The sequence below is a fragment of the Ornithorhynchus anatinus genome, chromosome 3 (genome assembly GCF_004115215.2).
Source record: "Ornithorhynchus anatinus isolate Pmale09 chromosome 3, mOrnAna1.pri.v4, whole genome shotgun sequence".
NCBI classification, from domain to species: Eukaryota; Metazoa; Chordata; class Mammalia; order Monotremata; family Ornithorhynchidae; genus Ornithorhynchus; species Ornithorhynchus anatinus.
The window spans coordinates 125,207,934-125,221,976 of NC_041730.1; the positions used below are offsets into that span (position 1 = coordinate 125,207,934).

At 56.3% G+C, this 14,043-nt stretch overlaps 1 protein-coding gene across 1 annotated transcript in view; it reads left to right on the forward strand.

Annotated features, from left to right (window-relative positions):
- The window catches only part of SLIT1 (slit guidance ligand 1), a 232,469-nt gene extending 218,897 nt beyond the window's left edge, over positions 1–13,572 (forward strand). The window contains exons 31-37 of the mRNA XM_029060451.2: positions 864–1,001; positions 3,934–4,171; positions 4,515–4,645; positions 6,573–6,727; positions 8,024–8,312; positions 9,448–9,719; positions 10,643–13,572. Coding sequence (XP_028916284.1) covers positions 864–1,001; positions 3,934–4,171; positions 4,515–4,645; positions 6,573–6,727; positions 8,024–8,312; positions 9,448–9,719; positions 10,643–10,884 — 1,465 coding nt within the window. The 3' untranslated portion in view covers positions 10,885–13,572. The remainder of the gene's footprint in view (positions 1–863; positions 1,002–3,933; positions 4,172–4,514; positions 4,646–6,572; positions 6,728–8,023; positions 8,313–9,447; positions 9,720–10,642) is intronic.
- Positions 13,573–14,043: the final 471 nt, after the last annotated feature.

Here is a 14,043-nt window from a genome sequence, read left to right on the forward strand (position 1 = left end):
CAGCTGGCTCAAAGTCAACACCCCAAGCTTCTCTGAGATTTGGGAGGTGGTGGGAATAAGAGGGAGGCAAGGGAAAAGGGAGGGGGAGGGAGCAAAGGAAGGGACACGGGGCGAGCAGGGGAGGGGGCAAAGGAGAGTATTGAAGAAGAGCAGGGGTAGCGGAAGAGGTGGTGAGGACTGGGAAGAACAGGGCAGGACCATCCCCAGGGGCAAGACCTGGTAAACTCTCAGTTGGGTTTAGGAATCCTCTGAGGTCAGTTGTCAAGATGAGAGAGGATGCGTGTGTACACATGCACACACAAACACACACACTCTCTCTATCTCCCACACGTGCATGGGCATCCTAGAATTAAATGCCCTCTATAGAGCAGCAGCCCTGAAATAAGCCCTCTGCCTTTCCTATCCCCTTGTCAGCCCCCACTCCCCATGTACAAGCAAAGCCTTCCCCTCCACATTTCACAGGGAGGAATTGAGGGCAGCCCGGGTCCCTCTAGAAGGGGGGGGATACTGGTTCATGCTGCACCAAACCAGAAAAGCCAGCTGCCATCTCTCCGTGCCCTTCTGCTGCTGGAAGAGTGTCCGAGCACAGTCGGAGCGCAGTACGAGCACACTCCAAACACAGTCCGAGCACACTCCAAGCGCAGTTCAGCTTCCTCACAGTTTCATTCCTTGGGGATTCCTTGCACTGTCCCCTCATCCCCTTCTCCCCTGTGGGCTGGCTGGTCTTTGGTCTACCAGATTGCATGTTTTCAGTGCCCGGGCAGTGCTTGTTGGGCCCAGGCAGGAAAGCTCAGGCTCAGGGGAGTGAGCATGCGAGTGTGTGAGTGTGAGTCACTCACTGAGGGTCCGTTCTCTGTCTGGAGGTGCGAGTGTGCCCCAGGCTACGTGGGAGACAACTGCAGTGTGGACTATGACGACTGCTCAGACCATCGCTGCCAGAACCAAGCCCAGTGCGTGGACGAAGTCAATGGCTACTCTTGTCTGTGCCCGGAAGGCTACAGGTGAGTCGGGGGCTCTGTCCTCAGCCCAAAGAGCGGGGGGGCGGGGGGAGTGCCAGAGAGCCCCTCTACCCCCACCCCATTGCTCAGAACTTGTGGATGTCACCACCCCACCCTCTCACCAGTCTTCCCTCCCACAAACTCATTCCAACCTCCCTGCCCCCAAGAACACCAATTTCACTGTAAAAAGGACAAGGGGACTGAGCCTGGGGCTTGGGGTGGGCTGGACCCCTTTGAGTATTCTCTGCGGTGGGATGGCAGTGCCTGGCTCAATCCACCAACCGAAAATTGGTATTTATTGGGTACTTACTATGTGCAGAGCAGTCTCTTAAGCACTTGGGAGAGTATAATACAACAAAGTTAGCAGACATGTTCCCTCCCAGATCGAGCACTCCAAGAACCCTCCACAGATCCATCCTTTTGCCTGCTCCAAAGTGCACAGCCAGGCAGAGGGTTTGCACACCCATATGTGCTTCTGAAAGAGGAAGCTACAAGTTTGTCTGGCTTTTGGTGGGTTTGGGAGAAACCCCTGTCTTCACTGCCCACCGATTTTACTGGGGGAATTGATGGTCTGGGGGTGTGGGCAGCTGTACTAAGCACTGAGGTAGCTACAGAATGGTCAGATTGGGCATAGCCCTTATCCCACAAGGGACTCACAGTCTAAGTCAGAGGGAGGAGGATTTAATTTCCATTTAACAGATGAGGTAACCATAGCACAGAGAATCAGGCAATTGTATTTGTTAAGTGCTTACTGTGTGCCAAGCACTGTTCTAAACATTGGAATAGATACAGGGTAATCAGGTTGTCCCACGTGGGGCTCACAGCCTTAATCCCTATTTTACAGATGTGGTAACTGAGGCACAGAAAAGTTAAGTTCCTTTCCTAAGGTCACACAGCAGACACGTGGGGGAGCCGGAATTAGAACCCTCATCCTCTGACTCCCAAGCCCGTACTCTTTCCACTAAGCCAAGCTGCTTCATTATTGAATACTTACTTTGGGCAGCGAAGTGTACTAAGCACTTGGGAAAAAACAGTAGAACAGAGTTGGTGGACACGTTCCCTGCCCATAGGGAGCTGACAGTGTAGAGTGAAAGACAGACATAAAAATTAAGTGACTTGCCCAGGGTCACATAGCAGACAAGTGGTGGAGCCAGGATTAGAACTCATGCTCTTTCTATCAGTCGGGCTGCTTGAACACTTTTTGTGCAGAACACTGTAATTAATCATATTTATTGGGTGCTTACTGTATGCAGATTGCTGCACTATTTGGGAGAATACAATGTGATAGAATTGGTAGATATGTTCCCTGGCCACAGGTGTACTAGGCACTTGGTTATGGGGAGACAGACATTGAAATAAATTACAGGTGGGGAGCTAGGGGAACCGACAGAGTAGAGTGATATGTATATAAGTGCTGTGGGAGTGGGATGAGCGTTCATTCAGTCATTTTTATTAAGCCCCTACTGTGTGCAGAACACTGTACTAGGTGCTTAAGAAAGTACAGTACAACAGTAAAGAATGACAGTTGCTGCCCAGAATCAAACTGCTTAAGAAGTACAGACCCAAGTGCATAGGGGATGTAGAAGGGAGGGTGGGGAAAAGGAGTTAGTCAGGGAAGTCTTCTTGGAAGAGGTACGATTTTTGTAGGGTTTTGAAGGTGGAGAGAGTGGTGGTCTGTTGGATATGGTGGATATGGCGGTCTGTTGAGAAGCAGCATGGCTCAATGGAAAGAGCACGGGCTTGGGAGTCAGAGGTCGTGGGTTCGAATCCCAGCTCTGCCACTTGTCAGCTGTGTGACCTTGGGCAAGTCACTTAACTTCTCTGTGCCTCATTTACCTCATCTGTAAAATGGGGATTAAGACCGTGAGCCTCACGTGGGACAACCTGATTACCCTGTTTCTACCCCAGCGCTTAGAACAGTGCTCTGCACATAGTAAGCGCTTAATAAACACCAACATTATTATTATTATTATATGAAGGGGGAGGGGGTTCCAGGCCAGAGGGAGGATGAGGGCAAGGTGGTGGCGAGAAAGACAAGACTGAGGCATACTGAGTAGATCAGTGTTGGAGGTCAGCAAGGAGGCTGATGCAATACTAGAGGTAGGAAATAACTGCTTGGATTAACTGTTTGGATGAAGAAGAAGAGGCAGATTCTAGAGATATTATGAAGGTAGAACTGACAGGAAAGGATTTGGAGACAGGTTAGGTTGGCAGATTGAATGACAGAGGGAGGATGGTGATGCTGTCTACCTCGATGGGAAAGTCTGGAGGCAGACCAGGGTTTGTGTGGGAAGACGAAGAGTTCTGTTTTGGATGTGTTAAGTTTGAGGTGTCGGTGGGACATCCAAGTAGAGATGTCCTGAAGGCTTATAGGAGTGTTTAACAAGTACCACAAGTATTATTACCTCCAATTTCTATAATTTTTTGATTATCTTAATAATAATAATTATTATTATTATGGTAGTTAAGCGCTTAACTGTGTACCAGGCACTGTACTAAACGCTGGGGTGGATGCAAGCAAATTGGGTTGGGCACAGTCCCTGTCCCATGTGGGGTTCACAGTCTCAATCCCCATTTTACAGATGAGGTAAATGATGCACAGAGAAGTGAAGTGACATGCGCAAAATCACACAGCAGACAAGTGGAAGAGTTGGAATTAGAAACCATGGCCTTCTGACTTCCAGGCCCGTGCTCTATCCACCATGGCATGCTGCTTCTCTCGTGTTGTATTTCCCCCAGTGCTTAGTACAGTGATTTGGCACATAGTAAGCCCCCTTCTCTGCCATTAGTTCCTCTCTCTCTCCTTAAACTTGGCAGAGAGAGCTGGAGAGTCTTCTCTTTCCCGTCACCCCGGTCCTGGCTCCCTCCCTCCAGCCTGTCACCCTCTGTCCCTCGGTCCCTCCGGCGCCCCCTTGAACCATCCCGTTCTCCACAGCGGGCAGCTGTGTGAGATGCCTCCCCGGGCCGGGGCGCCCTTGAGCCCCTGCGAGCGGGCCGACTGCCAGAACGGAGCCGACTGCGCCATGCTGGGGAGCCGGCCCGTGTGCCGGTGCCGGCCCGGTTTCGGCGGGCCCGAGTGCGAGAAGTTGCTGAGCGTCAACTTTGTGGATCGGGACACCTACCTTCAGTTCACGGACCTGCAGAACTGGCCGCGGGCCAACATCACGCTGCAGGTACCGGGCTGGTGAGGGACGGTGGGCCCGGGGGGCAGCACCTGAGCGGGGATGGAGAGGGCAGGTGGAGGGAGGGTCCGGCCAGGGAGGCAGCCCTCGAAGCACTTGCCGCCCAACTCCGATCAACCCGGTCCCATGCTGTCCTTGTGTGCCGGATCCCTGCCCCCTTCTCCTCCGGTCCCATGCCAGTCCCCCGCCAGCCCCTGGCCCGGTCCCGGACCGACCTCCCACTAGCCCCCGGCTACCTCTCACCCGATTCCGTGCCGGCCCGCTGCCAGCCCCGCGGCCAGTCCCGTGCCGCTCAGTGTGTTTCCCGTCCTCGCTGTCGCCCCCCGCGGCCCAGGTGTCCACGGCGGAAGACAACGGGATCCTGCTTTACAACGGCGACAACGACCACATCGCAGTGGAGTTGTACCAGGGCCACGTGCGGGTCAGCTACGATCCTGGCAGCTACCCCAGCTCTGCCATCTACAGGTAGCGCCCCTCCTCTTCCTCTTCCTCCTCCTTTTCCTCTCCTTCCTCCTCCTTCTCCTCCACCTCCTCTGCTTTCCCCTTCCTGCTCCGCCCTGACCTCGAAGGACACCCACGAAGGGGGTTCCCCAGCTCAATGGTCCCTTTCTTCTGCCCCCCCCGGCCAGGGGTATGCTCTCACCAGGGCCAAACCCTGCGAGCCCTGGCTCAGATGGCCCGGGCTCGCGATAGTCCGATCTCAGACGGTCCGGGCTCGTGATGGTCTCGACTTGTGATGGTCTGGGCTCAGTCGGCTTGGGCTCATGACGATCCGAGGTCATGACGGTCCAGATTCAGACGTCCTGGGCTCAGACGGCCCGGGTTCATGACGGTCCGGGCTCTGGTGATCCAGACTCGGATGGTCCAGGATCACGATGGTCCAGGCTCAGGCAGCCTGGGCTCCGATGACCCGGACTCATGATGGTCTGGACTCACAGTGATCCGGGCTCAGGCGCCCCGGGCTCATGATGGTCCGGCCTCATGACGGTCTGGACTCGGGACAGTCCAGGCTCAGACGGCCTAGGCTCATGACGGTCTGGGCTCAGACAGTCCAGGCTCATGAAGGTCCAGGGTATGGTCCGGGGTCATGTCGGTTCAGGCTCAGACGGCCTGGGCTTATGGCTGTCCGGGCTCGTGACAGGCTGGGCTCAGCCGGGCTGGGCTTATGACGAACCAGGCTCAAGTGGTCCGGGATCATGACGGTCTGGGTTCAGACATCTCAGGCTCATGAGCTGATGAGCTGCTTAGAGAAGCAGCATGGCATAGTGGATAGAGCACTGTCCTAGGATTCAGAAGATCATGGGTTTTAATTCTGGCTCTGCCACTTGTCTGCTGTGTGATCTTAGGCAAGTCACTCTACTTCTCTGGGCCTCAGTTACCTCATATGTAAAATGGGGATAGAGACTGAAAGCCCCATAGCCCCATATAGGACAGGGACTTTGTCCAATACAATCTGCTTATATCCGCCCTCTCACTTAATACGGTGCCTGGCACAAAGTTAAACACATAACAAATACCATTATTATTATTATTATTATTATTATGGTCCAGGCTCATGATGGTCTGGGCTCAGGCAGCCTGGGCTTATGATGGTTCGCCTCTGATGGCCCGGGCTCATGACGGTCCGGGATCGTAATAGTCTGGGTTCAGACAGCTCGAGCTCCGGTGGTCTGGGCTCATTCATTCGTTCATTCATTCATTAGTATTTATTGAGCGCTTACTATGTGCAGAGCACTGTACTAAGCGCTTGGAATGTACAATTCGGCAACAAATAGAGACAATCCCTGCCCAGTGATGGGCTCACAGACTAAACGGGGGTTACAGATAGCAAAGCAAAACAGAACAAAACAAAAAAAGACATCATCATCAAGATAAATAGAATCAAGGAGAAATACACCCCATTAAAATAAATAGGGTAATAAATAATATATACAAATGAGCACAGTGCTGAGGGGAGGGGAAGAGGGAAGAACAGAGGGCGGGGGGAGGGGAGGGGGAGCAGAGGGAAAGGTGTGCTCAGTCTGGGAAGGCCTCCTGGAGGAGGTGAGCTCTCTGATGGCTTGGCCTCAAGACAGCTTGGGCTCCTGCCGACCCACCCTCAGATGACCCTAGTAGGAGTGGTGATGGCAGTAGCATTAGGAGGAGAGTGGCCTAGTCTAGTGGATAGATCATGGGTCTGGGAATCAGAGGGACCTGGCTTCTAATCTAGCTCTGCCACTTGTCTGCTGTGTGACCTTGGGCAAATCACTTCTCTTCTCACTTACCTCGTCTGGAAGATGGGGCAGCACCGGGGCAAGGCCGCTAGCTTGGTCCATGTGGGGGCTGACGGGTAAAACTGCTGACCCCCGACCCCCGCCGCGCCTGGGGGTGGGGGTACCCTTTCTCTTTCCAGTGCCGAGACCATCAACGATGGACAATTCCACACGGTGGAGCTGGTCACCTTTGACCAGATGGTGAATCTTTCCATCGATGGCGGCAGCCCCATGACCATGGACAACTTTGGCAAGCACTACACCCTCAACAGCGAGGCCCCGCTCTACGTGGGGGGTGAGGCCCCGGGGAGGCAGGAGGGCTGGGGGGAGGGGCAGGGGAAGGGATGCTACTTTCTTAAATCAATTCACACCGGGACCCAGGGACAGCATGTCTTCTTAATAACGTGAACCAAGAATATTGTTCTTGTCTGTCTGTCTCCCCCGCTTAGACCGTAAGCCCGTCAAAGGGCAGGGACTGTCTCTATCTGTTACCGATCTGTCCATTCCAAGCGCTTAGTCCAGTGCTCTGCACATAGTAAGCGCTCAATAAATGCTATTGAATGAATAGCCATTAGAAGAAGCAGTGTGGGCTAGCGGATAGAACACGAGCCTGGGAGTCAGTAGTACCTGGGTTCTAATTCCGGCTCCTCCGCTTGTCTGCTGTGTGACCTTGGGCAAGTCACTTCACTTCTCTGGGCCTCAGTTACCTCATCTCTAAAATGGGAATTAATAATATAATAATAATAATAGTGGTATTTGTTAAGCACTTACGATGTGCCAAGCACTGTTCTAAGCGCTGGGGTAGATACTTAGGTCATCCCACGTGGGGCTCACAGTCTTCATCCCCATTTTACAGATGAGGTAACTGAGGCACAGAGAAGTTAAGTGACTTGCCCAAAGTCACACAGCTGACAAGTGGCGGAGCTGGGATTAGAACCCACGACCTCCTACTCCCAAGCCTGTGCTCTTTCCACCAAGCCATGCTGTGAGCCCTATGGGTGGACAGGGACTGTGTCCATCCTGATGAACGTGTATTTATCCCAGCACTTAGAATAGTGCTTGCCACATAGTAAGCACTTAGCCATTATAATTACCATTATTAGCATTATTAGTACCATTATTACCATTATTTAGTACCATTATTACCATATTAGTACCATTCGTACCATTAGTACCATTATTAGTACCATTATTATTATCTTTGTTATTATTATTGTTATTCTCCATGCTTCAGTTTTCTCATCTATAAAATGGGGATGAAGACTGCGAGCCCTATGTGGGACAAGGACCGTGTCCAACCCGATTAGCTTGTATGTCCCCCGGCACTTAGTAGAGTGCCTGGCACACAGTAAGCACTTAACGAATACCATGAAAAAACTACTAATTGCTAATCGCTTACTACGCGCCCAGATTTGTCCTAACCGCTGGAGTAGATAGAAGTTACCGGGTCAGACGCAGTGCCTGTCCCGCGTGGGGCTCACGGTTTAAGGGGCACAGCGGATGCTCTCCAAAGCGGGCGGTCCTCGTCCCTGGCTGGGGGCGGGAGTTGGGGGGGCGGCCCCGGCTCACTCCCCACCCACTCCTCCTCCAGGGATGCCCGTCGACGTGAACTCGGCGGCCTTCCGCCTGTGGCAGATCCTGAACGGCTCCAGCTTCCACGGCTGCATCCGGAACCTGTACATCAACAACGAGCTGCAGGACTTCACCAAGACGCAGATGAAGCCGGGCGTCGTGCCGGGCTGCGAGCCCTGCCGGAAGCTCTACTGTCTCCACGGCATCTGCCAGCCCAACGCCGCCCCCGGGCCCGTGTGCCACTGCCAGCCGGGGTGGGGGGGCCCTCACTGCGACCAGCCGACCGGAGACCCCTGCCAAGGGCACAAGTGAGTCACGGCCCGGAGGCCCTTCCCTCCCTCCCCGCCCCATTCCGGCCCATCTCCAGAGACTCCCACCTGGGCTTCTTAATCAACCATTGAATGTTTGGTCATTCCATCAGCCAGATTTATTGCGCACTCACTGCACGCAGGGCAGTCTACTAAGCGCTTGGGAGAGTACAGTATAACAGAGTCGGTAGACACGTTCCCTGCCCACAGTGAGCTTACAGTCTAGAGGGGAGATGGATGTTGATATAAATGGATAAATTATGGATAGGTACGGAAGGGCCGAGGGGCTGAGGGAGGGGTGAATAGAGGGCGTGAGCCCTAGTGCAGGGACGACACAGAAGGGAATGGGAATCTATTAGATCCAGGGCCAAGCTGGGGGCCTGGGAGTGGGACAAAGAAGGGCCAAGGGGGCAGGAGGAGGCTTAAGCCACCCTCCCTCCTTTCCTCCCCCTGTCCTTTCCTCTGTCCCTCCACCCTTCCATCCTCCCTGCTCAGTATGTCTGGTTCAAGTTTTATAGGGAAACGGCTGCTGAACTCAGTCGATGATATTCGTTGAGTGCTTACTGTGTGCAGAGCGCTGTACTAAGCGCTTGGGAGAGAACAGTATAACAGATAAATTCCCTGACCAGAATGAGTTTACAGCCTAGAGGAACTCCTTTCCCCATCTCACATGATAATAATAATTGCAGTATCTAAGGGTTTTCTGTCTGCCAGGCCCTTCCAAAGCACTAGGGTAGAATTAAAGTCATCGGGTTGGACACAGCTCCTGCTCCCCCAGGGGGCTCACGATCTCTCCTCCTCAGTCAGCAGTGCGACCTTGAGCAAGTCACTTCACTTCCCCGGGCCTCGGTTCCCTCATCTGTCAAGTGGAGATTGAGACTGTGAGCCCCACATGGGACAGGGGCTGCGTCCAACCCGATTGGCTTGTATCCACCCCAGCGCTCAGGACAGGGTCTGGCACATAGTAAGCGCTTAACAAATACCACGATTATTTTCATCATTATTTTTACTGCTTCACAGTTCCCTAGGGTTCTCCAGCTCTCGGGTGCCTCCCTGCTCCGGGTGTCCGCTGCGGGTGTCTGCAGCGGGCCAAGCCCCTTGAGCCCACGCTGTACCTTGTGCTCTTGCCCTGCAGATGTGCCCACGGGACCTGCACAGCCCTGGACGCGCTGTCCTACAGCTGCCGGTGCCAGGACGGCTACCGGGGGGCGCTGTGCAACCAGCCGGGGACGCAGCCGGAGACGCAGCAGGCGACGCAGCAGGGGACGCAGCAGGGGACGCAGCAGGGGACGCCCTCCGAGCCCTGCGCAGCCTTGCGGTGCCTGCATGGGCGCTGCCAGGTCTCCGCCGATGGGGCCGCGCGCTGCGCGTGCGACAGTGGCTTTACCGGGGACCTGTGTGAGCAAGGTCGGGGACCCCCCTCCTAGCCAGCCCTCTGCCAACCTCGGTCCTCTACACACAGGCACACATGCATACACACACACACACACACACACAAAGCACACACACCGGAATCCCCCCCCACTCCACTCTCTGGGGGGGAGGGGCACCCCCTCCCCTCCCTTCTTACCCTCCGTTCCCCTCTTCTCTTCTCCCTCCTCTCTTCTCCCCCCTCCCTCTTCTGCTCTCCCTCCTCTCCTCCCTCTTCCTCCTCTCTTCTCTTCTCCCTCTTTTCTTCTTCTCGTCTCCCTCGTCCCTCTTCTACCTCGTCCCTCTTCTTTTCTCCCTCTTTTCTCCTCCTTCTCTTCTCCCTCTTTCCTCTTCTCTTCTCTCTCCTCCCTGCTCTCCAGCGTCTTCTCCTGCCTCACCCTGGATGCTCTTGTCCAGCCCACCTTACCTCTGACCCCCGTTCGGGAGTTGGGCAGCTCATCTTCGGCATGCCCGGCCCCAAGGGGCATCTGCTGCATCACCTCCCTGCCGCCCAAACAAGAATTCTCCAGAAAGGGGGCTCCCCCCACCCCGGCTCTTTCCCTTCCCCTCGCCCCCATCTACGGGCTTGGGGCTGCCCCACTCGGTCTTCTCTCTTCCGGGAAAAGCTCTGGGCCTCGAGCCTCCTGTGGGAGCTTGCCCCATCCCCTCCCCCATGCCGTGGAGCTGCAGCCGGGGGTCCCCCGACCCCGTCGGGCCGGCAGTGGGGAGGGGAGACCCAGTGGCGAGGGGGGCCGCGTGCGGGGAGGGGTGCGGGCAGGCGCCGGACCCTTGCTCAGAGGGTCTTGTGCAGAGCCCAGCTCGAGGCCTTTTTCTGACACCATCCCCTGCCGCCGGAGGCTGGGGGACGGGGGGCTGAGGGGAGAGGTGACCCCGTGGCTTTGTCTTGGTGTCTCATCCAGAGTCCGAGTGCCGGGGGGACCCCGTCCGGGACTACCACCAGGTCCAGAGGGGCTATGCCATCTGCCAGAGCAGCCGCCCGCTGTCGTGGGTGGAGTGTCGGGGCCCTTGCGTGGGCCAGGGCTGCCGCTGCTCGGGTCTGCGGCCGAAGCGGAGGAAGGTCACGTTCCAGTGCAGCGACGGCTCCTCCTTCGTGGACCAGGTGGAGAAGCCCACCGAGTGCGGCTGCGCTCACTGCATGTAGCCCCCGGACCAGCCCGGACGGGGCCGACCGGACCGGGGCGGGGAGGGACGGGGTGTGGGGGGCACCGGGGGCAAAGGGGATACGGGGTCAGGGCAACCACTGCGGCGAATGTCAGAGGCCAAGCGGAAGCCCGGGGGAGGGCGGGCCCGGCTGGAGAGGTCGAAGGGTGCGGCCCGGCAGGGGGGTCCTTGTCGGGCAAAGGAATGCCGGGCCGGGGGCTTGGTGGCAGGGCAAGACCTCTTTGCCCAGAGAGCTGCCCTGTGCTATTGGAACCCTGGCCGGGGGTGGCACCCAGCATCAAGCTTCACGTTGGGGTCGTCCCGCTGGGGGATCTGGGGAGGAGCCAAAGCCAACCCTCCCAGCGACGTCCTGCTGAACCTCGAAGCCGGGACGGCCTCCCAACAGGTGGACGGAGCCAGCCCAGCCCAGCCGACACCTCTGGGAAGCAGCCTGCAGGAGGCGGGGAGACGTGCCCAGCTGACCGCCGGACCCCAAGCCGGAGCGGAACCCCCTGGGCCGCTGGTGCCCCTCCTCGCCCGGAGCGGCGAGCTACCCCGGGGCGGGGGCCGGGGCCCTCCCCGCCAGACCCTTCGTTCCCACTCATCCGTCTGCCCTGGCCAGAGACCCTCGGGGTTCGCCGACGTAAGCGGCGGGATTACTCCCGTAGACACCCCCCTCGCCCTCCCGGTCCTCTGCCTTCTCTCCTCCCTCCAGCTCCCTTGGGATAGATGTGGTCGGGCATGTGCATCCAGCCGCCTTAAGTGCTTTCTAATGGGCTCAGGCTGGAAACCCACCCACCCACCGCTGTGGTTGCTTCCCCCCCTTCCTTGCCTCTCCCCCACCCTGTGCGGTGGCGCAGTGTTACAGCCGGCCCGGTCGGTGCTGGTGGGAAACCACGGTGGAGCCTCTCGGGCCCGGAGCCTCTCGGGCCCGGACCCCCTCGGCCCGGCGCAAACCGACCCGGAGCCGGCCGAAGGCTCCTCGAGGGCCACTTGGTTTCATCTCAGGGTGGGAGGGGGGAGGGGAAGGCGGACAGCTTCATCCATCTGTGTTTTGGGTTGCTTTTTTTCCTCCATCCCATGCTTCGTGTACAGCTGCACCAGGCCAAGGGAGGGTGTTCACGGCGGGCTCGGCCGCCGCTCAGAGGATGAGGAGCAGCTGCTGGGTTGTCCCTCAGACCCTCTCTGACAAGGAAGTGGTTTTGTGACTCTGGAGCTCACCCGGATTTTCCTGATGCTAGGGCCCCCATGCCCACCTCGGCCCTCCCAACCTCCTCGCCGGCGGCTTCCTTCCGAACCCTCGGTCCCCAGTGGGGCAGAGGCTTGGGGCGGGCAGAGCCTGCAGCCGTGGGGAGGGCCCCCGGGCTGGGGAGAGAGCGCTAGGGAGTGGAGCAAAGCCCCAACTCATTTCCAGGGACTCTCCTCCTCTCCTAGGCCTGGCTAGGCTGGAGCCAAATGTCTGTCAGGGAGAGATGCCGGGGGGGAGGGAGAAGGAAGGGTAAGGAGGCTCCAGGGAGGAGCCAGGAGCGCACCTGCTTCTTTGTGGACCGTCTCCGGGCTGGGCCCTGACCCTGACCTCGACCTCAGCCTGACCGACGCCGGCCTCCGCCCTCCCGTTTCTAGCAACAGGGAGGCTGGCTGAACTGGGGGTGGGCTCAGTCGGGCAGGCCACAGGCTGGAGGCCACTGAAACTTTGGAGAACAGGGCGCTGAATAAGGAATTTTCTCTTTCGGAGACAGAGAGGAGGCAGTTCCTAGCCGTGTCTCTGGGGGAATGTGCACCCGACAGAGACCTGGGCGAGCAGCCCCGAGCTCGAGGAGGGATGTTCCTCCCTGCCCCGACCCCAGAGAGCTCCTGGGGGGATCCCGCTGAGGGGCCGACAGACACTATCCCTGGTCTCAACCCTACTGAAGTATTAGAAGGTCTGAGGTCCCCTGTGCCCAACAGCAGAGGATCCGCTCCCAGATGGCCCGGGGCTCCCGAGAGTTAGCCTTGACTACTGCCCGCCCAGAGAGGACTGTACCAGGAGAGGGGTTCCGGGGCGCTGGCCACCACCACAGCTCACAATCGGTTTGGTTAAGGGCCTGAAGAAATACAATCAACTGACTGTACTTCGCCTCAGGCCCCCTGAGCAACACCCCCTCTGGCCCAAACCGCCCCAGGGGAGAGCGAGGGAAGAGAGGGGCAAGTCCTCCAACAACCATGATCCACGGCAGGCTTCCTCGGGTGGGGGGCTTGGACATCCCAGCGGGGCACCGAGAGCGCTTCCCGGGCAGATTCACCTATTAAAGGAAAAGTGGTAGAAAATGGAAAAGGCTGGACTTTCTGTTTTCTTTTGCCTGTTGTAGCCTAACTTTGAAAGTATCTCTTTATACAGAATACTTACAGATTCTAATATATATTTGTATTTCATTTTGTTATAGTATTTTTATATGTTAAGGGCAAGCCGACAGTGTTCTATTTTGTTTTTGTTTTCAGATGCTAAGCAGCAGCAGCAACATTGAAAGTGGATTCGTTTGGGGGTTTTCTTTGGTTTGTGTTCTGACTTTTAAAGAAACTGGTTTGTGATGGGCCAGTGAGGGAGCCAATGATTGTCCTTTCCATAGAAGAGGCAGTATTGTTTTAGAAGATGTTTGATATTGTCTATGTTGTCTTTCATGTGAACATGACATTTATTCATTCAGAGACTCTACATTGGTTGTGTCATTTTCTCAGCGACTGTGGGGACAGCACACCCCTTCTTTGTCAGTCCTCGCTAGAGGAGTCCCCGGCTCGGAGATTAATCAATCTATCCATGGTATTTGTTCAGCACTTACCGTGTGCAGAGCACTGTGCTAAGCACGGGGTTGAGTACAACGTAAGGAGAGTTGGTAGACGTGATACCTGCCCCAAAGTTTACAGTCTACAGGGGGAGAAGGCATTAAAAGAAATCACAGATAGATGAAATAGCGGAGTATAAGGATATTGACACAAGGCCCATGGGGCTGGAGTGAGTATCAAAAATGCTTAAGGGATCCGGAGTCAAATCTGGTTGACAGTGAAGGGCGGGAGGAGTCAGCCAAGGCCTCGTGGAGGAGATGTGATTTTAGGTGGGTTTAGAGGTGGGGAAATAATAACTGTGGTATTCGTTAAGTACTTACTATGTGCCAGGCACCATACT